Source organism: Oryx dammah, unplaced genomic scaffold (assembly GCF_014754425.2).
Source record: "Oryx dammah isolate SB20612 unplaced genomic scaffold, SCBI_Odam_1.1 HiC_scaffold_21, whole genome shotgun sequence".
NCBI classification, from domain to species: Eukaryota; Metazoa; Chordata; class Mammalia; order Artiodactyla; family Bovidae; genus Oryx; species Oryx dammah.
Window position 1 is genome coordinate 56943435 of NW_024070205.1, and position 26159 is coordinate 56969593.

Genomic DNA, 26159 nt, shown 5'->3' on the forward strand with positions numbered 1-26159 from the left:
GTGTGTGTGTGTGTGTGTGTGTGTGTGTGTGTGTGTGTGTGTGTGTGCGCGTGTACATGTACACACCACATTTTCTTATCCATTCATCTGTTGATGGGCATTTAGGTTGCTTCCATATCTCTGCAATTGTAAGTAATGCTGCTGTGCACATTGGAGTTCATGTATCTTTTTGAGTTTGTGTTTTGTGTTTTTTTGGATATACCCAGGAGTGGAATTGCTGCGTCATATGGTAGTTCTATGTTTAGTTTTTTGAGAACCCTCCATACTGTTTTCCACAGTGGCCGTACCAATTTACATTCCCATCAACAGTGTGCAAGGGTTCTCTTTTTCCACATACTCGCCAACATTTGCTATTTGTGTTCTTTTTTTGATGATGGCCATTCTCAAAGGTGTAAGGTGATATCCCATTGTGGTTTTAATTTGCATTTCCCTGATGGTTAGTGATATTGAGCATCTTTTCATATACCTGTTGGCCATTTGCATTTTGTCTTTGGCACGACATCTGTTTGCTTCTTCTGTCCATTTTTAAATTGGTATTTTTGTTTTCTTGATGTTGGACTGTATGGGCTATTTAAGAATTTGACACTAAGTGAAAAGTAAATAATTTTGTGGATTTCTTACTGAGGAAGTTTATTCTAGTAGTAGTATTAATACTGTCCACTGAAGCGACTTAGCAGCAGCACATCACGCAGAACTGTTACACTCAGTTGGTGCCTATTGTTTATTTTGTAGAAATGGCACATTAGCATGTAATAAGAATTTATTTCTTCCTGGAGGTTTTACATAATCCCTGCTCTTATCTCTGTGTGAAAGCTGAGATACGTTTTTTATTAACTGGGTTGCTCACTGTTGCCTTTGCCTTTAAGCCAAAACATTTGACCTAGTATTATTGAATCAGAGCTGTGTCCACAGTCTATCACACAGCCATTGGCTCTGATTTTGAAAATATCAGTGAAGTGAAAATGATACCTATTTGTCTAAATTGTGACTATAAATCTAAACACAAGTAGCAGACAGTTTCTCTTAGTTAAGCCCTGGTTGTTGTCTCACGTGGTCATGACTGCTAGGTTGATAATCTTGAAGCAAAAATAGATACTTTTGTTCCAGTTTTGTGAGTTGTCTATAAGTATCCTTGTTATATAATGAAGCTTATATCCATAGACTAACTCAGTTGTATACTAATCCTCTCATAACTATGTTATGCTCATAGACTAACTCACATACTGATAATTTGCTTCATTGTTGCTGTTTAGTTGCTCAGTTGTGTCCAGTTCTTTGGGACCTCATGGACTGTGGCCCGCCAGGCCCTTCTGCCCATGGGATTTCCCAGGCGAGAATACTGGAGTGGGTTGCCATTTCCTTCTCCAGGGAATATGCTTCATGAAGAGCTATAAATGTCCTGAGTTGTAGCTTTATCATTGCCTTTCTGTGTATGACATTAGCTTCTTTTAATTTTGAAGACTTTGTTTAATGATACGCCTAATAAGATTTGGGGAATGTCTGTCTCTCTGTGTGTGATTGATTGATTTGGCTTTACCTTTGCCTTTGTTTTTTATCTGATTGGTTCAACCAGGTGAATGGTGGTTCCTGATATGTCAGATCGCCCACTAAATGTGAAGCTAACTTAATGTTTTAAAATCGAAATAGTGATAATAAAGCTTTTAAGGGTGCTTGTTTGTTAAAATGATAGTTATAGTCAGATAGCTTAGTTAATAGTTAAAGAATATGTAATAATAAAGAATAGGTAATACTTAAGTAATTGATTAGGAAGCACTGATGACTGTACCACCCAGTTTGACCTGTGGAATTTTCATTATCATTTTCCTCACAAAATGTTCTGTATTTAGCCTGTCAGTATTCTGTTCTGAGCCCAGCATAGCATAAGTTGTTGCAGCATACTTATTTTCCTCAAGGACATTGGTTCATTCAATGAACAGTTATTAAATACTGGTTATTTAAGATTTATTTGAAAGATCTTCTTATACTTTTTTCTTTTGATTTTGCTCAAACAAGAATCTGAAATTTAACCAATGTAGCATTGTTTTTATTCCGCATGTCTGTTTTCTTCATATAATACATACTGAAATGGCAGAAAGTTTATCTTTCTTACATGTATACTGCTGCCCTTAAAATTTGTCTCTAAAACGTGAAACATCTGTTGTTTCCTGCTAGGATGACATTTATTCCTATAATGTTCTATAGCCACTGATGAGAAATGACTTTATTTTCCCCTTTGCTGCAAAAGCAGTGAGATTTTGAGTCTAGCCGAGCAGATTCTGGTTGGAGGGACATAGAAACGTACTGCTTCAGCCCTAAACACAAAGAATGAGTGTTTTATGCTGGAAGTAATCTTGGGGCAGACCACCTCATCTGACTCGATTACATTATTGTGCAGGCATCTGCCCCAGGGTCAATTAACTGGGAATCAGATTGATATAGAGGACTTCTCTTTGTGTGAAGGAATAAAATGAATGCATATAAATTTGCATACTGAGTTCAATAGTTAAGTATTTCAACCAACACACTCTCTCTTTTTTTTTATCAATCAGAATCCTGATGTTGGCTTAAAGCCTGTGTGGTATAGTTCTAAAGTTTTCATCGAAGGTGCTGATGCAGAGACATTGTCAGAGGGTGAGATGGTTACATTTATAAACTGGGGCAACATCAACATTACTAAAATACACAAGTAAGAACTTTTTGTTTGTTTTCAAATAAATATGGGAGAGAAGTCTGTGATGTTTATTGATGTATTGAAAATTACCTAATTCAGACCCATTCATGATGCTGGCTATTAAATCTCCCCATGCATAGATGCTGCAAGTTCTGGACACATTAAATCTTTTCCCCCATGTATGTTTCAGTATGTTTATAGAATATTAGAATATTAGGGTATCTTTTGCTTGTGATGTTGGAAATGACTACCGTGCTTAGTCACTCAGTCGTGTCCAGTTCTTTGCAACTCTGTAGACTGTAACCCACCAGGCTTCTCTGTCCATGGGGATTCTCCAAGCAAGAATACTGGAGTGGGTGGCCATGCCCTCTTCCAGGGGATCTTACCAACCCAGGGATCAAACCCAAGTCTCCTGAATTGCAGGCAGATTCTTTACCATTTGAGCTGCCAGGGAAGCCTGAAAATGACTACATGTAGATATAAAAAATAGTTCTACTCTTTAGGGTCCCCCTTTTATTATCTAATTCTCAGTATACAGTTGCGTGATGGGAGAGATCTTTGGACAGAATTTGTATATATAGCATTCTTTATCCTAAAATCTACTTTAAATTTAATTAGCTTCCCAATTATTATAGTGGGACATAGTATGTTAAGATTAATTTAGTAGACTCTGAAATCTCAGTTGTCCCATCATTATATATATTTCGAGTAATTGCTAAATGTTTTGAAAACAGTGTTTTGGCTTTTTTAATGCTTACTTTAGGTGACTTTAAGATTCATAAACATGTTCATGTTCTTTATTGGATGTATGTGGGTCTGGCACATACTACTATCTTGATAGCAGGGGTTATACTTTATTTATCTCTTAACTAGTTCATGTCTGGTACCTACCAGAAACTGAGAAAGTGTTTGATTGAAATTTTTCCAAAGAAAATTCCTTATTTATTACAGGCACACAACAAAATAATGCCCTTATGACAGTGAAGGTTTGTTGTCTGAAACTACTTTTCAATCTTATTTTTAGAAATGCAGAAGGCAAAATTGTATCTCTCGATGCAAAATTGAATTTAGAGAACAAAGACTACAAGAAAACCACTAAGATCACTTGGCTTGCAGAGACCGAACATGCTCTTCCTGTCCCAGCAATCTGTGTTACATATGAGCACTTGATCACGAAGCCTGTGCTGGGAAAAGATGAGGACTTTAAGCAGTATGTCAACAAAAACAGTAAGGTAGCCTCCTAAAAGAAACCCTATTTCATCTCCCTGTGTGTTAACTTTTCTTTAGAATTAAAAAAAAAAAAATTTGTTTATTTATTTATTTTTGGCTGTCCTTGGTCTTCGTTGCCGGGAGGGCTTTTCTCTAGTTGCAGTGAGTGTGAGTGGGGGCTACTCTGTAGTCGTGGTACGTGGGCTTCTCATTGTGGTGGCTTCTCTTGTTGTGGGGCATGGACCCTGGGGCACCCAAGCTTCAGAAGTTGCGGCACATGGCCTCAGTGGTTGCGGCTCCCAGGCTCTAGACTCAGTAGTTGTGGTACGTGGACTTAGTTGCTCCAGGGCATGTGTAATCTTCTGGACCAAGAATTGCTCTTGTGTCTGCTGCATTGGCAGGCAGGTTCTTATCCACTGTACCACCAGGAAAAAGCCCAGTGCTCTGATAATTTTAAGACAGTGTATTTTGGCCTAATATCATCTTTACAGCACGAAGAACTAATGCTGGGGGATCCCTGCCTTAAGGATTTGAAAAAAGGAGACATTATACAACTCCAGAGAAGAGGCTTCTTCATATGTGATCAACCTTATGAACCCGTTAGGTAAATCAATGTAACCAGACATTTAAATGAAAATGCTTTAAGTTCTTGGAGTAAATAATATTTCAGAAGTTGAAGTGCCACTAAAATAATGTACCTGACATTATTCTCTGTTCCTGTTTCATTTGTTACTCTGTATTTTTTTTTCAGACTTTATTGTAACAAGTGTTAACATTGAAATAGCATAATATTAACAACTTTTACTTCTAAAACTAAACCATCTTATAATATATCTTCATGTGGTCCAAGTAAAAAGAAAAAATTTCAGTGTTATCTTTGGATTAAATTATAACTTAACTACCTTTTCTTTATTGTGTATTTTGATTAGGTATATTGTAAAATATAAATGGTGCAACAGGGCCCAGAGGAGTGGGAGACTGGAAAGTGATAAATGCAGAAGGCAAAATTGTTTCTTTTTGGAGTGATGTAAATGTTTTAAAATTAGATAGTAGTGATGGGTTGCATGTATGTAGCCATTAAATTGTATATTTTCAAAGGGTGGATCTTTTGGTATGTGAATTATATCTCGGTAGGGCCATATTAATGGCAACCCACTCCAGTATTCTTGCCTGGAGAATGCCATGGACAGAGAAGCCTGGTAGGCTACAGTCCATGGCGTTGCTAAGAATCAGACACGACTGAGCGACTTCACTTTCACGCATTGGAGAAGGAAATGGCAACCCACTCCAGTGTTCTTGCCTGGAGAATCCCAGGGACAGAGGAGCCTGGTGGGTTGCTGTTTATGGGGTTGCACAGAGTCAGACAGGACTGAAGCAACTTAGCAGCAGCAGCAGCAAGGCCATATTAAAATATACTGAAGAGATATATAGGATTGTCTTGTTATCAAATTTTCTTATTTTTACTCTGTGGCGTTTACTATAAAATTTGAAATTTTTATTTTTTTGAATAGGGATAGTCTTAGGGGTGGTGGATTCTGCTAATTACTGTACCCTTTAGAATTGAGAAATTCTAATAAATGTTTTATAGAAATTCTTCTGCTTATAAGCAGATTAGTTGTGGTACGTGGATGCATTTCCTTTAAATCAAGAGTGAGACATGAATATCCACTAATGCCATTTCTGTTGGCCAAAGTAGATATACCTTTGTCCTGTACTTATTTAGCAGGTTTATATCCATGAAAGTTCATAAATTGAAAGTTTATGATTAGCACTGTCAATTTTTTATTTATATATTTGTTTTAAAACTATTCTGAAGAAACTCTGATGTGAATAAGAGAATGGACTATTTACTTATACTTTGAAAAGCATTAACAGTGCCACTGAATTAATGCAGGAATTCAATTGCTGTTCAGATAAACTTTTTTGTCCCTTCATTTTCTTTTTAGTCCATATAGCTGCGTAGAAGCCCCATGCATTCTGATATACATTCCTGATGGACATACGAAGGAAATGCCAACATCTGGGTCAAAGGAGAAGACCAAAGTAGAAACAACAAAGAATGAGGCAAGTAATTGACTTCTATGGATATATGTCTAATCAGTGATCTTTCTGTCCTAGGATTTAGACTTTATTTCTTTTTCTTTGCTTTTAAATAAAGTCTTTAATATATATATAATATGAATATAGAAAAGTATGCAAATTATAAATGTTAATCTTTTAAAAAAGTAAAAGCCTTAAGTGTTAATAACTAATTCAGGGTTGCACTGCTAGTATGTTGGTACTAGCAGTGGTTTATTCTCAGATTTGTTAGGTGTGTTATAATTTCTTGGGCTTCCTTGATACCTCAGTTGGTAAAGAATCTGCCTGCAATGCAGGAGACCCCGGTTTGGTTCCTGGGTTGGGAAGATCTGCTGGAGAAGGGATGGGCTACCCACTCCAATATTCTTGGGCTTCCCTTGTGGCTCAGCTGGTAAAGAATCCGCCTACAAGGCGGAAGACTTGGGTTCAATCCCTGGGTTGGGAAGATCCCCTGGAGAAGGTTATGGCTACCCACTCCAGTATTCTGGCCTGGAGAATTCCATGGACTGTGTAGTCCACGGGGTCGCAAAGAGTCAGACATGACTGAAGAACTGAAGAATATGACTTTCACTTTCTCATTTCTTTAAATAGTCTCCTAATGGTAAAGATTTAGGTTCAGGTTTTTACTATGATAAAAAGCACTTCATGAATATCTGTGTACCTCTACCTTTGTTTATTCCTGTTACTTTTTATTAGGATACTTTTTTTTTTTGTTTGCTTTTTTAAGGAATGAGATTATTCATTTGAAATTTAAGAAAAAGTTTTTTGACTGCATCACGTGGCTTGCAGGATCTAAGTACCCTGATCAGGGATTGAAGTCAAGTCCCCTGCAGTGGAAGCACAGAGTCCTAACCGCTGGACCACCAGGGAATTCCCTAAACTTTTAAAAGAGATTTGCATTTTAAAATTTTGTGTTTATCTTAAAATATTATAAAATAGTTTGATAAAATTTTGTGTAAAGATATTTAACACAATAATTTTATTTTTGGTTTTCTGCATCTATAGGCATCTACACCTCTCAAGACAAGATCGGCTCCTTCTTTGAGTACTTGTGCTACATCTGAGGATTCCTTGGTCCTTTACAACAGAGTTGCTGCCCAAGGGGACGTGGTTCGTGAATTAAAAGCCAAGAAAGCTACAAAGGAAGATATAGATGCAGCTGTAAAACAGCTTTTGGCTTTGAAGGCTGAATATAAGGAGAAAACTGGCCAGGAATATAAGCCTGGAAATCCTCCTGCTGCAGCAGGACAGACTGTTTCTTCTAAATCATCATCAAATATTGTGGAAAGTAAATCTCTGTATGATGAAGTTGCTGCACAAGGAGAAGTGGTCCGTAAACTGAAAGCCGAGAAAGCCCCTAAGGTCAGTATCCTGGAAGGAGTTTAGACACATTGTTGGTAACCTCATGAGGTCCAACAATCTGGCCAGTCCCATTTTCTCATAAGACGTGTTGTCTGTAGACTGTCTGATTCAGTATTTTGATGTAACAGTCAACGTTTACTGATGCATGCTTGTGCCAGGCTCTGGAAATATTGATGAGACACAGCTAACCATCTAGAGCGGGAGAGGGGCTGAGGAAGAACCGTACACAGGCTATAATCCTGGGTGATATATGTAAATTGCTCTCGGAAGTGTCTGTGGCTGTAAGTGGCAGGGAAGGAAGAAGCAGAAAGAATATTGAAAGCAGTCCTGAAGTTGAAGAAGCCCTTTAAGATGAATGACTTTCAGAGGAGGTACTGTTAAGTCTAGCTCTGTGGTTCTCAAGCTTTATTGTACATCAGAATTATTGGAGAGCTCGCTCAGACACAGGTTGCTGGGCTCCACCTCTTGAGTGTCAGCTCCAGTAAGTCCAGAGTGTGCAGAGGCTGTGCATTTGTAAAAAGTTGTCCAGGTGATATTGATGCTGCTGTCCTAGGACTGGATATAGAAGATAGCACAAGCAAAAGTTCAGGGTGCATGCAGGGAATAAAGAATTGTCTGTCGGTGACTATTTCAGATTTTTTGTAGGGGAGCCCTCAAGTGATACCACAATATGACTGAAGTATACATTTCACTGGGCTTCCCAGGTGGCTTAGTAATTAAGAATCCACCTGCTGATGCAGGAGACATGAATTCGATCCCTGGGTCAGGAAGATCCCCTGGAGAAGAAAATTGCAACCCATTCCAGTATTCTTGCCTGGGAAATCCCATGGACAAAGAAAGGAGCCTGGCAGGCTACAGTCAGGACTTGGAAAAGAGTTGGACACCACCGAGTGACTAAACAACAGCAATACATTTCATTTCATTTCAATAATATCTTTAGGCAAAACGTTTAGCCAAGTGGGTGGTAGCACTGATTTTGGAACAGGATTGCTTGCTCAAAATAAGAGACAAAAGGAATGGCATCTGTGATAGAAAAATCATGTTTAATAATCAGGATATGTAGTTTCTATACTCAGAAAATAACGAGATCTAAAATATCAAGTTAATAGTACTCTAACTGGATAAGCTACCAAAAATTGTAGAATGTGGGTTGTGGCATGAACATGGAGAGATGTGATGGACCACTGGGCCTGTTTGTCTCATCAGCGTCCTAGGCTTGGGTTGGAGAACGATTGAGTGATTTGTAGTTGTAAATTCCTCACCTCATTAACGAGTTTTTCTGCCTCTGAATGGAGACTCTGTACCCTAGAGTCTTTCATCTGTGGACCTTTGCCTTCTGGTGAGGAGAGAAAATGCTTTGGGGAGATCTTGGGGCTTTGCTCCAGCAGTTATTGTTGATATTTTCCTGTCTCTCTCCCTGTGAAGTATGAGGAAGTTTTTCTCTTTAATTAGTCTGTTGAAGCTCTGCAGAGCTGTGATGTGCTAAAACAGCTTTGCTTCAAGGAGTGAAGACTGATAGAGGTATTGTTGGGGATGTAAATCCTTGCTATTTCCTGTCTTGTGGTGAGGTTAGCAGCATTTCGTACTCTTTGTATATCTCATTTACTAAGCATGGTCCCCTTTCTAGATGTAATTTGAGGGGAAGGACTTTGATCTTTAAACTCCTTCATTCTTGGTAGAATACATTGATATCCTGGGCTGATTTTTAGTCAGCTGCTTGTATGTGGGGTAGTAACAACAGCAGCCAAGTATATTGAGTTGGCCCAAAAGTTCATTCGAGGTGGTCCATACCATCTGAATGAACTTTTTGGTCAACTCAATACTTAGAGTAGCAGCCAACTATGCCTCCCATCTTGTTGGGTTAATGGACAACATCCATTGAACAGCACTGTTATGAAAAGCTAGCCTGTGGGTCAAAAAATCACCTAAATTTCTTTGGAAATTGAGGAGATACTTTGACTACATATTTTTTGATAATGGTAAGTGTGGTACTGCATCTTACTTCACTGTAGTTTGCATATTGAATGCCTAGAGTGTACCATATCTATTTCAAAATGTTACTTATATATATATATATGTATTTTTTTTTTCTCTAAATGCTGAAGTAGTAAATTGCTCTTTTTCCTAGAGAACCAACTCAATTACTAGGAATGGAAATGTTGTATAGACTCCGTTTGGAAAGGCGCACTCTGCACTTATGCTTTTTTTGCATTTAATCCTCGTAACAACCTTGTCAAATAATACTCCTTTTTTTTATTTGTTGGTTTTAGTAGCCAATGAGAAACTGCTTCCTGCAGTGAACATAAAAGTAAAATGTGAACATAAAAGTAACTTCGTGAAGTTTGCGAAGCCTAGATTCGAAGTTACTTCCAGTTTACTTCAGTTCAGTTCAGTTCAGTCACTCAGTCATGTCCAACTCTTTGCGACCCCATGAATTGCAGCACGCCCGGCCTCCCTGTCCATCACCAACTCCCGGAGTTCACCCAAACTGACGTCCGTTGAGTCAGTGATGCCATCCAGCCATCTCATCCTCTGTTGTCCCCTTCTCCTCCTGCCCCGAATCCCTCCCAGCATCAGAGTCTTTTCCAGTGAGTCGACTCTTCGCATGAGGTGGCCAAAATATTGGAGTTTCAGCAGTTAGAGGCATTCTAAGCACCCATGAGGGGTGGGGGTCATGGTTTTACTAGTTTATGCTGGTTTAAGCAAGTTTATGCTGGTATTACATTAATGATTTGTCTAAGCCTCTTAATCATCCATTTCCCACAGAAGTAGTTTCTCAACCATGTCATGTTACCACTCAAGTAAGGAAAGTGGTCAGCTGCGGCTGAGGTTTTATAGTTACAGGTTTCCGTGAGAGTTTCTTTCTCTGTTTCTCCCACCCCCTTTTCTGCTTCACGATCAGATTGGTGATTCTGTGTAAGAACCTTTAGGCATGAAGGCAGAGTCTTAGCATAACGCGGGCAAAGAATAAAAACCTTCACGTTCACCCTCAGTGCCCCTTCAAGTGCGCTTTGTGCTCCTCTTTGCTCTTCTCCTGCCCAGTAGGCTTCTGTGTTAAAGTGGTGGATTGGGCAGATAGCGTGTGAGGTGAAATTCACGAGTATGCCCAAGATTTCACAGCTCTGACTGCTGAATTACTTTCATAGTTAAGGTCACTTTTCAGATTTTACATATTCAGATTTTAACTTGTAAAAGTTTTAAAGCCACAGGTCCAAAAAATAAAGTTTTGATTTTGAACAGATCTCTCTGGTCTGAAATCTGAGTGAAACGTTTTGATCATTAAATAATACCTTATGGAAAAATTTGAACAAATCTTCTGGCCAACCCAATATTTTTTGAATTGGGAGTCAGGAACGGGTAAATCAAAGTTTTTAGGGAACACTTGTGACACTTGAGGACAGGGCTTGCCAAGCTGACCTACACCTGTGTTTTGTGAGTGAAATGTCACTGGAACACAACCACACTTACTAGTTTACATATTTTGTCTATGGCCGTTTTTGTGTTGTAATTCCAGAGTTGCATAGTTGCAGCAGCCTTGCAAAGCCTAAAATATTTACTGTCTGGCCCATACCCTTTATTGAAAAAGTTTTCAGAACGTTTATAGTTGAGGATTTTTAAAATTGGAGTAATAAATGGCAGCAAAATCAGATGATTACTACATTAAATACAAATAATAATTCACAGTACTTCTGTGACAGTCCAGTGATTAAAAGACTTCACCGTCTAGTACAGGGTGTGTGGGTTTGACCCCTGATCAGGGAGCTAAGATCTCGCATGCTTCAGGGTCAAAAAACAGAGCATAAAAAGCAGAAGCAAATTGTAAAAGATTCAATAAAGACCTACAAAATGGTCCACATAAAAAAAATTCTTAAAAATAATTCATAATTGTCTGATCTTGTCAAACCTCGCCTGTGTGGTGGGGGTGATGGTCACCTTTTACTTGTGCAGTTGTAGCATTTTGATTCACAGTACCTTGTATTTAAAAAGTATTTTTTAAACCATTTTCCCCACTGATCATTGAGGTACTAAGGCCATTTTGAAAGGTTCTGTTCTTGCTAATTTTTGTTGCTGTTCTTACTATTCTAAAATTGGTTAACTTTTTATTAAAGTTCCCCCCTTTTCCCATGGGGAAATGTTTCCACTAGTGGCTGCTGCAAAAATAGTTTGTGTACTTCTTGTGTGTTCCAACCAACTGTGTTCTCATCCACTTTGTCCATTTGCAGTCGTATTTTAATATCCTACTCTCAGGGTTGTTTTTACTTCCTCAAATTCCCATCTTAAACCTTTACTGAAGGTTTTTCAGTAGGCTGTTTTCGTTCTCATTTATTTGCATCAGCAATTATTTATTGAAAACTTTTTTTGTCTGTGTTGGCACATTAAGTAAGTTTAGAACAGTCTTTGTCCATTAAAGACTTAAAATCTATTAACAAATGCTTATGCTCTTGTGTAGTTGTGTATTGAGTAGTATCATCCAATTCTGCTTTGTAAATGCCTTTTAATGCAGAAAATTAAAATATTAGAAGAAATTTTTTTTCCTCATTCTGTGAGACATATTCAGTAATAATCACAGATCTCTTTTAAAAAAGCAGTTTTGTGGCACATTAGCAGGATTCAGTTCAGTTCAGTTCAGTTGCTCAGTTGTGTCCGACTCTGTAACCCCATGAACCACAGCACGGCAGGCCTCCCTGACCATCACCAACTCCCGGAGTCCAGCCAAACTCATGTCTATTGAGTCGATGATACCATCCAACCATCTCATCCTCTGTCATCCCCTTCTCCTCCTGCCCTCAATCTTTCCTAGCATCAGGGTCTTTTCAAATGAATTAGCTCTTCACATCAGGTGGCCAAAGTATTAGAGTTTCAGCTTCAAAATCAGTCCTTCCAATGAACACCCAACACTGATCTCCTTTAGGATGGACTGGTTGGACTACTTGCAGTCCAAGGGACTCCCAAGAGTCTTCTCCAACACCACAGTTCAAAAGCATCAATTCTTCGGCACTCAGCTTTCCTTATAGTTCAACTCTCACATCCATACATGACTACTGGAAAATCATAGCCTTGACTAGATGGACCTTTGTTGGCAAAGTAACGTCTCTGCTTTTTAAGATGCTGTCTAGGTTGGTCATAGCTTTTCTTCCAAGGAGCAAGCTTCTTTTAATTTCATGGCTGCTATCACCATTTGCAGTGATTTTGGAGCCCAAAGAAATAAAGTCAGCCACTGTTTCCCCATCTATTTGCCATGAAGTGATGGGACCAGATGCCATGATCTTAGTTTTCTGAATGTTGAGCTTTAAGCCAACTTTTTCACTCTCCTCTTTTATTTTCATCAAGAGGCTCTTTAGTTCTTCTTCACTTTCTGCCACCAGGGTGGTGTCATCTGCATATCTGAGGTGATTGATATTTCTCCCAGCAATCTTGATTCCAGCTTGTGCTTCTTCCAGCCCAGCGTTTCTCATGATGTACTCTGCATAGAAGTTCAATAAGCAGGGTGACAATATACAGCCTTGACATACTCCTTTTCCTATTTGGAACCAGTCTGTTGTTCCATGTCCAGTTCTAACTGTTGCTTCCTGACCTGCATATAGGTTTCTCAAGAGGCAGGTCAGGTGGTCTGGTATTCCCATCTCTCTCAGAATTTTCCACAGTTTATTGTGATCCACACAGTCAAAGGCTTTGGCATAGTCAATAAAGCAGAAATGGATGTTTTTCAGGAACTCTCTTGCTTTTTAGCAGGATTAAAATTACCTTTTAAATTTAGATCACTGTCTCATATTTTCTGTAAAGTGATGCATACTGTAGTGCTTAAGGTCAAAACTCTAGAACAGCAGTCCCCAACTTTTTAGTACCAGGGACTGGTTTCACGGAAGACAATTTTCCCATGGACTAGTGGGTGGGGGGATGGTTTCAAGATGATTCAAGCACATTACGTTTATTGTGCACTTTATTATTATTACATCAGTTCCAGCTCAAATTATCAGGCGTTAGATTCTGGAGTTTGGGGATCCCTGTGTCTAGAATAAACCCTAGATTAAAATTCTCGCTCTACCACTTATTGTGTAACTTTGGATATGGTCCCTAATCTTTCTAAACTTTTTTTTTCTTTTTTTTTATAAAATGGATAAGGATTGTTTAGAGAATTAACTAAGATGATCCATAAAAAGCACTTAGCGTCGTATCTGGTACAGAGTAAATAGGCCATAAAATAGTGGTGACTTATGTTTTATGCTTCTAATTCTCTTTCTCTCAAGAATCTTTGGTTACCTTCTAAATCATCAGAAAAGACTGCATAGCAAGTAGTATGATTTCACCCTGTTTTGAAAAATAATCTGAGTAGATTATTTAGATGGAGAAGGAAATGGCACCCCACTCCAGTGTTCTTGCCTGGAGAATCCCAGGGACGGGGGAGCCTGGTGGGCTGCCGTCTATGGGGTTGTGCAGAGTCGGACGTGACTGAAGCGACTTAGTAGCAGCAGCAGATTATTTAGATATCTAGAATGTTCCATTTCCTAATTGGAGAGGTATATATAATTTTGGTCTTTTAGAATATTTCATTCAGTAATGAAGTGGTTTTCCCATACTAATTTTCTCCTTTGCCACACAAGGGTTTTTTCCTTTGTGAAATGTGTGCCATCTGACTTTGAACTGTAGTCAACACCTGCTTATGGTGTAAAATGGAACTTCTTTCACATAGGTGTCTTTTTGTAGAAATGGCTGCAGGGGAAGTCCCTTAACTTTTTTTTTTATGTTCTTTCATTTAGCTGATGGAAGATTCTTTTTTCTCAATTCTTATATGTCTGATTAACTCTCTGTCTCTTTTCTGAGATTATGCTTTGAAAACACTTTCAGTTCTAAAGACGGTATAAACAAGAGACAGGTCAGAAATACAAATCAGACAACCAACTCTTTGCAGTTTCTCCTTTTATCCTCCTCTGTGATACCTGCTGCAGGTATCCTCTGACAGGCAGGAAAATTGTATCATAAATAGCTGGACAAGGAAATGTCATTTGCTATTTTGTTGATGCAATTCTTTGAAGATATATGGATTCTTCCTGCTTCCCTTTGACCCCATCTTAACATTCTTTCTGTTTCTCTTGGGTTCTTCTTAGCTATTTGGAGCATTGTTAGAATGTAGCAGTAAAACTTGCATAAGCTATTTGGGAGGCACTTTTTCTCTGATTTGATTGATGCTTCGGCTTTCCAATGTAGAGTGTACAGTATAAGTATGTAGTATAGTCTGTGGTTAGATGGTGTCTCTATTCAGGTGAAGTATCCAGCTTGGCCTGTGTTGATGTCCTCTGCTGAAGTCACAGGAATCTTCATTTTGGCTGAGTGTTTCATTCTTCTTCACCATAATTAAGTTGAAGTATCAGAGGCTGATATATATATGAAGTGAATATCTAAAACCTCAACATACACTCTCATTTCATTGTAAATTTTTAAGAGTGATGTAGTTATTCTTTAGGTGAGCTCATACTGTTTATTTCTAATGGTATATTTTGTGTCTGTTAAATGGGCTGAAGAAAATAAGAATTTGTACAGGCAAATTATGATTTTGTAAATTCTGACTCCACTATTTACAGTTCCAAGACTTGGAAACTGACAATTTGCTTGGATGTTCTCCACTTTGTCTGTTTACATATATGAAGTTAAAAGTTACAGTATTATACGTGTATGACATTTATGCTTATTTTTATGATTTGTATATAGATTTATGATACTTAATATTTTTAACTTTTCTCTAGCTTTGATATGTTACTTTAGGCTGATTATTTGACTCCTTTGTGCTTGGATTTCTTCATGATGATTATTTACAGGGATATTTTGGCAGTAATTAATGATTTTTAATACTAATTGAAATTTTCAGAAATTTCAGAAAGCATTAAATATTTGTCTTTTTTCCCCCTTTTCTCACAGGCTAAAGTAAATGAAGCTGTAGAATGCTTACTGTCCCTAAAAGCTCAGTATAAAGAAAAAACTGGGAAGGAGTATGTTCCTGGTCAGCCCCCATCATCTCAAAGTTCAGATTCAAGTCCACCCAGAAGCTCTGAGCCTAGTGGTCCAGAAACACCAGAAGCCAAACTACTTTTTGACAAAGTAGCTTCTCAAGGAGAAGTAGTTCGAAAACTTAAAGCTGAAAAAGCTTCTAAGGTTGGTGTGGTATTACATTTGTGTGTTTTTGTTTTGTACATTACAGGCTACTTTCTTTGTCTGGAACGCTTTCTGCCCATCAAACCTAGTTAGTTATCTTCTACTCTTAATGTCAATTCTCAACTCTTTTATCTTGCCTTTTAGGGAATCGTTTGTTGATCCTTTTCCCACCAGCTAGGGTTGACTGGACATGCTCATGGACTCTGCTGTTCTCTGATATAACACTTCAGTTCAGTCACTCAGTTGTGTCCGACTCTTTGCAACCCTACTTACTACAGCACGCCAGGCTTCCCTGTCTATCACTAACTCTCAGAGCCTACTCAAACTCATGTACATTGCATCGGTGATGCCATCCAACCATCTCATCCTCTGTCATCCCCTTCTTTTTCCACCTTCAATCTTTCCCAGCATCAGGGTCTTTTCTCGTGAGTTGGTTCTTTGCATCAGGTAGCCAAAAGGTTGAAATTTCAGCTTCAGCATCTGTCCTTCCAGTAAGTATTCAGGACTGATTTCCTTTAGGATAGACTGGTTTGATCTCCTTGCAGTCCAAGGGACTCTCAAGAGTCTTCTCCAACACCATAGTTAAAAAGCATCAATTCTTCGGCAGTCAGCTTGCTTTATAATCCAACTCTCACATCCGTACAGTGACTACTGGAAAAACCGTAGCTTTGACTAGACGGACCTTTGTTGGTAACTGTCTCTGCTTTTTAATATGCTATCTAGGTTCAGTTCAGTTGCTCAGAGGTGTCTGACTCTAAGACCCCACGGACTGCAGCACGCCAGGCCTCCCTGTTCATCACCAACTCCTGGAGTTTACCCAAACTCATGTCCATTAAATCGGTGATGCCATCCAACCATCTCATCCTCTGTCGTCCCCTTCTCCTCCCGCCTTCAATCTTACACAGCATCACGGTCTTTTCAAATGAGTCAGCTCTTCACATGAGGTGGCCAAAGTATTGGAGTTTCAGCTTCAGCATCAGTCCTTCCAATGAACACCCAACACTGATCTCCTTTAGGATGGACTGGTTGGATCTCCTTGCAGTCCAAGGGACTCTTAAGAGTCTTCTCCAACACCACCGTTCAAAAGCATCAATTCTTCGGCACTCAGTTATCTTTGTACTCCAACTGTCACATCCATACACGACTACTGGAAAAACCATAGCCTCGACTTAAGGGACCTTTATTGACAAAATAATGTCTCTTCTTTTTAATGTGCTGTCTAGGTTGGTCATAGCTTTTCTTCCAAGGAGCAAACGTCTTTTAATTTCATGGCTGCAATCACCATCTACAGTGATTTTGGAGCCTGAAAAAATAAACTCCCTCACTGTTTCCACTGTTTCCCCATCTATTTCCCATGAAGTGATGGGACCAGATGCCATGATCTTCATTTTCTGAATGTTGAGCTTTAAGTCAACTTTTTCACTCCTCTTTCACTTTCATCAAGAGGCTCTTTAGTTCTTCACTTTCTGCCATAAGGGTGGTGTCATCTGCATATTTGAGGTTATTGATATTTCTCCTGGCAATCTTGATTCCACCTTGTGCTTCTTCCAGCCCAGCATTTCTCATGATGTACTCTGCATATAAGTTAAATAAGCAGGCTGACAAATACAGCCTTGATGTACTCCTTTCCCGATTTGGAACCAGTCTGTTGTTCCATGTCCATTTCTAACTGTTGGATCTTGACCTGCGTACAGGTTTCTCAGGAGGCAGGTCAGGTGGTCTGGTATTCCCATCTCTTTAAGAATTTTCCATAGTTTGTTTTGATCTACACAGTCAAAGGCTTTGTCATAGTCAATAAAACAAAAGTAGATGTTTTTCTGGAACTCTCTTGCTTTTTTGATGATCCAGTGGATGTTGGCAATTTGATCTCTGGTTCTTCTGCCTTTTTGAAATCCAGCTTGAACATCTGGAGGTTCATGGTTCATGTACTGTTGAAGCCTGGCTTGGAGAATTTTGAGCATTACATTGCTAGCATCTGAGATGAGTGCGGTTGTGTGGTAGTTTGAGCATTCTTTGGCATTGCCTTTCTTTGGGATTGGAATGAAAACTGGCCTTTTCCAGTCCTGTGGCTACGGCTCAGTTTTCCAGATTTGCTGGCGTACTGAGTGCAACATTTTCATAGCATCATCTTTCAGGATTTGAAATAGCTCAACTGGAATTCCATCACCTCCATTAGCTTTGTTCAAAATGATGCTTCCTAAGGTCCACTTGACTGCGCATTCCAAGATGTCTGGCTCTAGGTGAGTGATCACACCATCGTGGTTATCTGGGTTATATAGTTCTTCTGTGTATTCTTGCCACGTCTACTTAACATCTTCTGCTTCTGCTAGGTCCATACCATTTTTGTCCTTTATTGTGCTCATCTTTGGATGAAATGTTCCCTTGGTATCTCTGATTTTTTGAAGAAATCTCTAGTCTTTCCCATTCTGTTGTTTTCCTCTTTTTCTTTGCGTTGAGGAAAGCCTTTCTTATCTCCTTGCTATTCTTTGGAACTCTGCGTTCAAATGGGTATATCTTTCCTTTTCTCCTTTGTCTTTAGCTTCTCAGCTATTTGTAAGGCCCTGTCTACAACTATTTTGCCTTTTTGCATTTCTTTTTCTTGTGAATGGTCTTGATCACTGTCTCCTGTACAGTGTTGTGAACCTCTGTCCATAGTCTTCAGGCACTCTTTCAGATCTAATCCCTTGAATCTATTTGTCACTTCCACTGTATAATCGTAAGGGATTTGATTTAGGTCGTTCCTGAATGGTCTAGTGGTTTTTCCTACTTTCCGTCAATTTAAGTCTGAATTTGGCTATAAAGAGTTCCTGATATTAGCCACAGTCACCTCCTGGTCTTGCTTTTGCTGACTGTATAGAGTCTCTTCATCTTTGGCTGCAAAGAATAGAATCAGTCTGATTTCGGTATTGACCATCTGGTGATGTCCATGTGTAGAGTCTTCTCTTATGTTGTTGAAAGAGGGTGTTTGCTATGACCAGCGCGTTCTCTTGGCAAAACTCTGTTAGCCGTTGACCTGCTTCATTTTGTTCTAAGGCCAAATTTGCCTGTTATTCCAGGTAGCTCTTGACTTCCTACTTTTGCGTTCCAATCCCCTATAATGAAGAGGACATCTTTTTGGGATGTTAGTTCTAGAAGGTCTTATAGGTCTTTGTAGAACTGTTCAACCTCAGCTACTTTAGCAGTACTAGTTGGGGCATAGACTTGGATTTCTTTGATACTGACTGGTTTGCCTTCTGTCGTTTTTGAGATTTCATCCAAGTACTGCATTTTTTGGACTCTTTTGTTGATCATGATGGCTACTCCATGTCTTCTAAAGGATTCTTGCCCACAGTAGTAGATATAACTGTAATGTGAGTTAAATTCACCCATTCCAGTCCATTTTAGTTCACTGATTCCTAAAATGGCATCTTGTCATCTCCTGTTTGACCACTTCCATTTTGCCTTGATTTATGGACCAGGTTCCAGTGCAGTATTGGACTTTACTTTCATCACCCGTCACATCCACAAGTTAAACACACTGTATTTTAATTATTGTCTTTCCTGGCTATAAGAATAGATATCTATATCTATCCGTGCCTGGCACAGTGGAGACACTTAATGCATTCTCTTTGCGTGACTCATACTCCTAAAGCTCTGTCAGTCTCAAATGGCAGCTTTTACTTTGAACTTTCGGTGTAGTTTGTACTTGTCCTATTATACTATAGGAGTAGGATTTTTTGGTACAAATTCACATGAGTGGAAAACAGTTGTTACAGGTTTTGAAGTTTAACCAGTAATATAGAAGCTTGATTACTGTCATTTTTATAATTGTGAAATGTTCAACTTCTGTCCTTTAGAGACTCATGTTAAACTGCAGAATACATATTATATATCGTGCTTTCCAGTAGAACTTTCTGAGATGATAGAAATGTCCTCTAACAGTACTTTCTGAAATGATAGAAATGTCCTCTAACAGTTCTGTCCAGTACCGTAGTCACTAGCCTCTGGAACTGTTGAGCAGTTGAAATGGGGCTATTGTGACTGAGGAATTGAATTTTAAGTTTTATTTACTTTAAGTAGCCGCGTTTGGCTAGCGACTGTTCTTTAAACAGAGCAATTTTAGTACACTTTTTTAGTAACTTTTCAAGTTCTCTCCCTACTTACCATGTTCTCTTATTCATTTCAGTAGTTGGTATATTTAACATCCTCCACCGCTAGCCCTACCCCTCTGCCTTTGTGTTTTCAGATCTGCTTGTAAAACACTGGACATCGGTGCTTAGATAGTGATTGAAACTAAATGCCCTCTTCTCTTTTTCCTCTTCTGTTAAAGGATCAAGTAGATATAGCCGTACAAGACCTCCTTCAGCTGAAAGCACAGTACAAGTCTCTGACAGGAGTAGACTATAAGCCTGCCTCTGCCACTGGGGCTGAGGAGAAAGATAAGAAAAAGAAAGAAAAGGAAAATAAATCTGAAAAGCAGAATAAGCCTCAGAAGCAAAATGACACCCAAAAGAAAGACTCCTCTAAAAACCAAGGAAGTGGGCTGTCAACAAATGGAGCAGGGGAAGGACAAGGGCCTAAGAAGCAGACCAGGTAATAAAACGGAAGCTTCAGTTGAAGTGAAGCAAAGTTTTAGATGAATTCAACTTTAAATTATTGAAAAAAACCTTTTTGGTTAGTTTGACTATCACATTAAATTGGAGAATGCTAAATGTATAATATCAGCAGATAGCTTCTGTTCATTTTCTGTATATTTAAATGGTAACACATTCATTTGCTTAGTTCAAGAATCTTAGAATATAAAAAGCTCAGTGAAATCTCAGTCCTATGCTTGTTTCCCATTTTCCCAGTTCCTCCTACCACCATAATGAACTGGTCACCACTGTTACTAGTTTCTTCTCTATCCATCAAGAGATTTTCATTCGCTTACACAAGTAACAAATACATATATATGTATGTATTTTGGGAGAAGACCCAGATGCTGGGAAAGATTGAAGGCAAAAGGAGAAGGGGGCGACAGATGAGATGGTTGGGTAACGTCACTGACTCAATGAATATGAGTTTGAGCAAGCTCCGGGAGACAGTGGAGGACAGGGAAGCCCGGTATACTGTGATCTACGGAACTGCAGAGTTGCCTATCCACAACTTAGTGACTGAACAGCAAAAATGTTATTTTTTTCTCTTTTTCCTCCCTTTAACACAATTGTTAACCTAACTATACGTATTGTTTTGTACTTTAGCAGACTTTTCAAATGAAAATCTTTTGTGAGGACTAAATGAGAACTTCATTTGAAATAGGTTTTTAAAATGGTTGGTTAAATATGAAACAAACCTGGTTTAAAGATGACACCCACTGTGGAATAAACAGTGTTTTGATATTTCCAATCCATGTGAACAATAAGATTCCTCCATTATCCCCATCCCAAAATTAGAGTGAACTCTATGTGAGATTCTCTCGAAGCTAAACCTGAGCTAAGCTGATGTTAGCAGCTACTACTTAGAGATACTTTGGTGTTAAGATTTTTTAGCTGAATTTCAAATCCTGCCTCTCATTTCTCGTGGCATCCTGTCTCTCGTCTCTCCTTAAACAAGAGAATACAACTGTGACTTTTCTTGCACATCAACTAGATGATCAGAATTACAGAATAGTAGAAGCGAGAACTCTGATGCTGGAGGGATTGGGGACAGGAGGAAAAGGGGACGACAGAATGAGATGGCTGGATGGCATCACTGACTCGATGGACATGAGTTTGAGTGAACTCCAGGAGTTGATGATGGACAGGGAGGCCTGGCGTGCTGTGATTCATGGGGTCGCAAAGAGCTGGACACGACTGAACTGAACTGAACTGAGAGGCGAGAACAGAACATTTTACCTTTTACCTTCTGACTGCTTGTGAAAGGGCCAGACTTCATGTAGACATTTTGCTGAGATGTGTCAAAGTGAAAAATGGAGAATTCAAATGTAAATACATTCAGCTTTTAAGCTAGTAAGCCAATAAACTCTAAAAAGATGGACCTTTTATAAGACATAACTACTGGGTAGACTTTGTGAATTTTAAGACTACAGTTTCTACAGTCAGTGTTTCAAAAAAAAGATTATTGCCTAGAATAGTTTTTTATTGTAGACCTAATTTATTTTGAAAGTATCTATCTCTGTGACTTTTATTGATTGAAGTTAAAAACTTAAAGAACATGTAAGGATATGTATACACACACACATATACACATTTGTGGATTGACGTGTGTATATGTATATATATATATATATAGCCATTGTTTTTTACTATTTACAGGTTACTTACAGTGAGACACTGATGTTACTCTAATTTATGTGGATTGAGATTGGCAAAAACTTCCTTTTGTTTTTTAGTGAGAATAAATTCTGTCTTTACTACAAATAAGTAGTAATTTATAAAGAACTTATAAGGTAACTGGGATTCCCTGGTGGCTCAGACGGTAAAGCGTCTGCCTGCAATGCAGGAGACCCGGGTTTGATCTCTGGGTCAGGAAGATCCCCTGGAGAAGGAAATGGCAATCCACTCCAGTACTCTTGCCTGAAAAATTCCATGGACAGAGGAGCCTGGTGGGCTACAGTCCATGGGGTCACAAAGAGTCGGACACGACTGAGTGACTTCACTTATAAGGTAACTTATAAAGAACTTTGTAAAGGAACGTCTGCATTAAAATCATAGCTTTCTGTTAGGTTTAGCTTTCCTAATTTTTGTGGACAGTATCACACTACCCTTTAAGAAATGACTATTTTCTAGGATAAAAATATAGGGATGAATACAGAAGAGATACAAAAATAGAAATAACTCATACTGAATAAAAAGTTTTGGGGTTTATTTCTATTCAGCCTCAAAGCAATTGCTGGATGAAGAGATATATTTTATTTTTTATATCTACAGGTTGGGTCTTGAGGCCACAAAAGAAGACAGTCTTGCAGATTGGTATTCTCAAGTGAGTATGGGCTCAGTTGATTTCTTCTTTTAAATTTCTCAAAGGCTACTTACATTTAGATTCTAAAATCCAGATACTGAGTAATAATATATAATGCCTTTAGTAATCCATAGTATAGTCATGTAACGTGTCAGTTTTCAAAGCATGGTCACAGAAAGTATTGAACCAAGAAGTAGATCTATGAGATAGTCATTATTTTATTTTTGTTTTGTTTTTTGGTGAGGTGAAAGTATTAGTCCAAAGTAACAAAACAGTAAAACAGCAGAAGCAAGATTAGGATTCAAGTCTTAGGAATTTAGAGCACTCTTGTTTCTTAGAAGGATCTAGAAAGATCCATCTTACATGCATATAAAGAGGATTCACCAGCAGGGAAAGCCTCCAGACTTGAAGCTTGACTTTCATACTCTTGGCACTTACACTGTAATCTTGGTTCAATTTAGGCTTCATAGAATGTATTTTTCTTTTAAAAAGGTTATCACAAAGTCAGAAATGATTGAATACCATGATGTAAGTGGCTGCTATATCCTTCGTCCCTGGGCATATTCCATTTGGGAATCCATCAAGGACTTTTTTGATGCTGAGATCAAGAAACTCGGTGTTGAAAACTGCTATTTCCCCATGTTTGTGTCTCAAGGTGCATTAGAGAAAGAGAAGACTCATATTGCTGACTTTGCCCCTGAGGTAAAATAGCCCGCTTTATCTATTTTTGCATTTTTCTCTTATAAAGTCAGAAGTATATTTTCAATTCACACTTGAATAGTAATTTAAAAGTTAGGTTACAGACATCAACTTAGAGAAATTGTAAAGCGATTTTAAAAAATTATATTTCTTTTATCAGTGTAAATCATGATTCTTTTTGTTACATTAATTAATTAACCAGCTTTTTCCTTTCGGTAAAAATTACAAATACAGTATAAATTATAATTTATAAATTATAAAATATTATGGTTTTCTATTATAAAATATAAAAAATTATAAAGACAGTAAATACCTTTTCTCACAGTGAACAGTAATGGTTATTTTAACTTGCTTAATTGATATAGCAAAACTTGAAATAGAAATTTGCCTACATCTGTGTTCTTTCTCTAAAGTGCTGTTTAAAAAATGTATGAAAAATGATTTTATGTTGCTAGGTTGCTTGGGTGACAAGATCTGGCAAAACAGAGTTGGCAGAACCAATTGCCATTCGTCCTACCAGTGAAACAGGTGAGGCTGGGCCTTACAACACAGGAGAAAAGCTCATTGAACATTAGAGACAGCTTCCAGAGTTGAGTTTCACCTTTTATTTTGTGATATTTATAGTTTCTGTTGATGACACAAAGTTTAATGAATGTTAATAAAGATGAGTGCAGATTTGAGTGGCATAGAATTTTGTTCTCTGATAGTACGCTTTGTGGAGCTCTTTATCATCCAGATAAAGTTAAAAAAAAACAAACACATGTATCATTTTTAATTTCATGCTATAATTTTTCAGAACTCCCCATAGAGTTTTTATTCTTGGAATTGATTATAAAATTGCAAACACTAGTGTTTTATGCCATATTGACTTGAAATTAATCATTTTCATGTTAACATTTATATAGAGTTTTTATAGGTTAAAAAGTGATTTCATTTACACCTTGTGTTATTCTCACAAATGTGTAGATAGGTAAATAGAGATAGCTACTGTTATCTCCATTTTGCAGGTTAAAGAAAAAAGCTCTCTGATGGGATAAATGGTTTTCCTAAAACTACACATAAGAATTGGCAATACCACTTGGAAAGTTCGAGCCTTTGGGCTTGGCAGTGTCTTCGAAAGTGGTTATCCATCTTTAGAGCTAGGGATTGTTTGCTCTTTATTTGATACTTTCAGTGATACTCTTAATAATGATGCATTATTAAAATTGACACCAACTTTTTATTTTCACATGGCAGATTGGCAAAGTTTTCTTTTTATTTACTAATTGTAGATAATCCTGAATAGGCTATGATAAGACAAGTGTCTTCACTTAAATTATCAGTTCATGGCAAGAGCTTTCAGACTCTGAAGCAGATAGATTTAATGTAAAGTTTGAGAGCTGCTGCATTTAGCAGGTTATTTAACTTCTCTAAGCTCAGCTTCCACATTTTCATTGAGATGATATTTATTTTGTGGGTTGAATGTGAGGATTGAACAGTGTAATGAATGCAAAGAACTTAATATAGAACATAGTATATACTGTAAGATGTTCACTTAGTGTCTTCATAAACAAAACACTGAGAAGTTGTCAAATGTAAATCTCATTGTGAAGAACATAAAATACGGTCAGGTTTTTCCTTGACTAATCCATTTTATGAACTACAATACTGTTCACTCACTGGCACAAATACAGCGCTTTAGTTCCTATTATTTAGTTGCTGGTTTAATGGTACCAGCCTTCAAGGGGAATGACTAACTGCCCATGCTTCCCTGTGTCTTTTCAGTAATGTATCCTGCATATGCGAAGTGGGTGCAGTCCCACAGAGACCTGCCCATAAAGCTCAACCAGTGGTGCAACGTGGTGGTAGGTGCACTCCCATCTTACAATTCTTCATTCTTCTTCTTAGCCATTAAAAAAAAAAAAACACATTTTTTTTCTTGCTTTTATATTCAAAGGATTAGGAATATGAAAGCATTTTTGAAATATTGATATTTTGGATGACAATTAGGATTTCTGATTGCTTACCACATAAAGTTATCACTAAAAATTGAAAAGCTCTAATGATCAAACTGTGTTCTTGCCTCTTCCAGCGTTGGGAGTTCAAGCACCCTCAGCCTTTCTTACGTACTCGTGAATTCCTCTGGCAGGAAGGGCACAGTGCCTTTGCTACATTTGAAGAGGCAGCAGAAGAGGTATAACAGTTGTGTTCCATATTAATTCTGTTCTAATTCTTTGTCCAGACTATGCATTCCCCCCGGCTGCCCGCCCCCAGCTGTGAGTAATGCAGTGCTGTCTACGTAGTAGTAATCATTCAGTAAATAACTAAGTTGAAATTTGGTCTGATCTCGAAGTGACATTATAAGACAGCTTTCTGGTATAAATTGTTTTGTTCCTTAAAATTTACCTATCATCTCTTAAAGTTAAAAACAGGTTAATTCAAATGTGTTAATGTTCGTTGCTCAGTCACGTCTGACTCTATGCGACCCCATGGACTGTAGCTCACCAGGCTCCTCTGTCCATGGTATTCTCGTGGCAAGAATATTGGAGTGGGTTGCCATTCCCTTCTCCAGAGGAATCTTTCTGATCCGGGGACTGAACCTGGATCTTCTGCATTGCAGGCAGATTCTTTACTATCTGAGCATGAACTTAAGGAACTGCTTACTGAAATTTTATTAGAAAATGTACTGCTTTAAATTTTCAGATGAAAATAGTTTTGGGCTTCAGTGTATAGAAGAAATTATAATATCATGGGTGAAATTAATTATTCTTCAGGATGTCTTCACCCAGGTTACTGTGTATCTTTCATAAGCACTCATTTTTCTCTTATATTCTAAATTTATGTACATTAAAAATTATTCTAAAACATAACTAACGAGAACCTACTGTATATCTCAGGGGACCTTATTCAGTGCTCTGTGGTGATCTAAATGGGAAGGAAAAAGAGGGAATAGTACAGCTAATTCTCTCTGCTGTACAGTAGAAGCTAATGCAACATTTGCAACTATACTCCAATAAAAATTAATTTAGAAAAATGCTCCATTTCTTTGAGTTCTGCTTTGTCTCTCTTAATGAATTCACACTGGCTGCTTTAA

The 26159-nt window shown here is 38.1% G+C and overlaps 1 protein-coding gene across 1 annotated transcript in view; it reads left to right on the forward strand.

The window, feature by feature from the left end:
• EPRS1 (glutamyl-prolyl-tRNA synthetase 1) overlaps positions 1 to 26159 on the forward strand; it is a 65866-nt gene that overhangs the window by 28077 nt on the left and 11630 nt on the right. The window contains exons 14-25 of the mRNA XM_040263259.1: positions 2550 to 2686; positions 3696 to 3903; positions 4372 to 4484; positions 5827 to 5944; positions 6965 to 7321; positions 15236 to 15469; positions 19779 to 20041; positions 22357 to 22408; positions 22880 to 23089; positions 23542 to 23614; positions 24851 to 24930; positions 25158 to 25259. Coding sequence (XP_040119193.1) covers positions 2550 to 2686; positions 3696 to 3903; positions 4372 to 4484; positions 5827 to 5944; positions 6965 to 7321; positions 15236 to 15469; positions 19779 to 20041; positions 22357 to 22408; positions 22880 to 23089; positions 23542 to 23614; positions 24851 to 24930; positions 25158 to 25259 — 1947 coding nt within the window. The remainder of the gene's footprint in view (positions 1 to 2549; positions 2687 to 3695; positions 3904 to 4371; positions 4485 to 5826; positions 5945 to 6964; positions 7322 to 15235; positions 15470 to 19778; positions 20042 to 22356; positions 22409 to 22879; positions 23090 to 23541; positions 23615 to 24850; positions 24931 to 25157; positions 25260 to 26159) is intronic.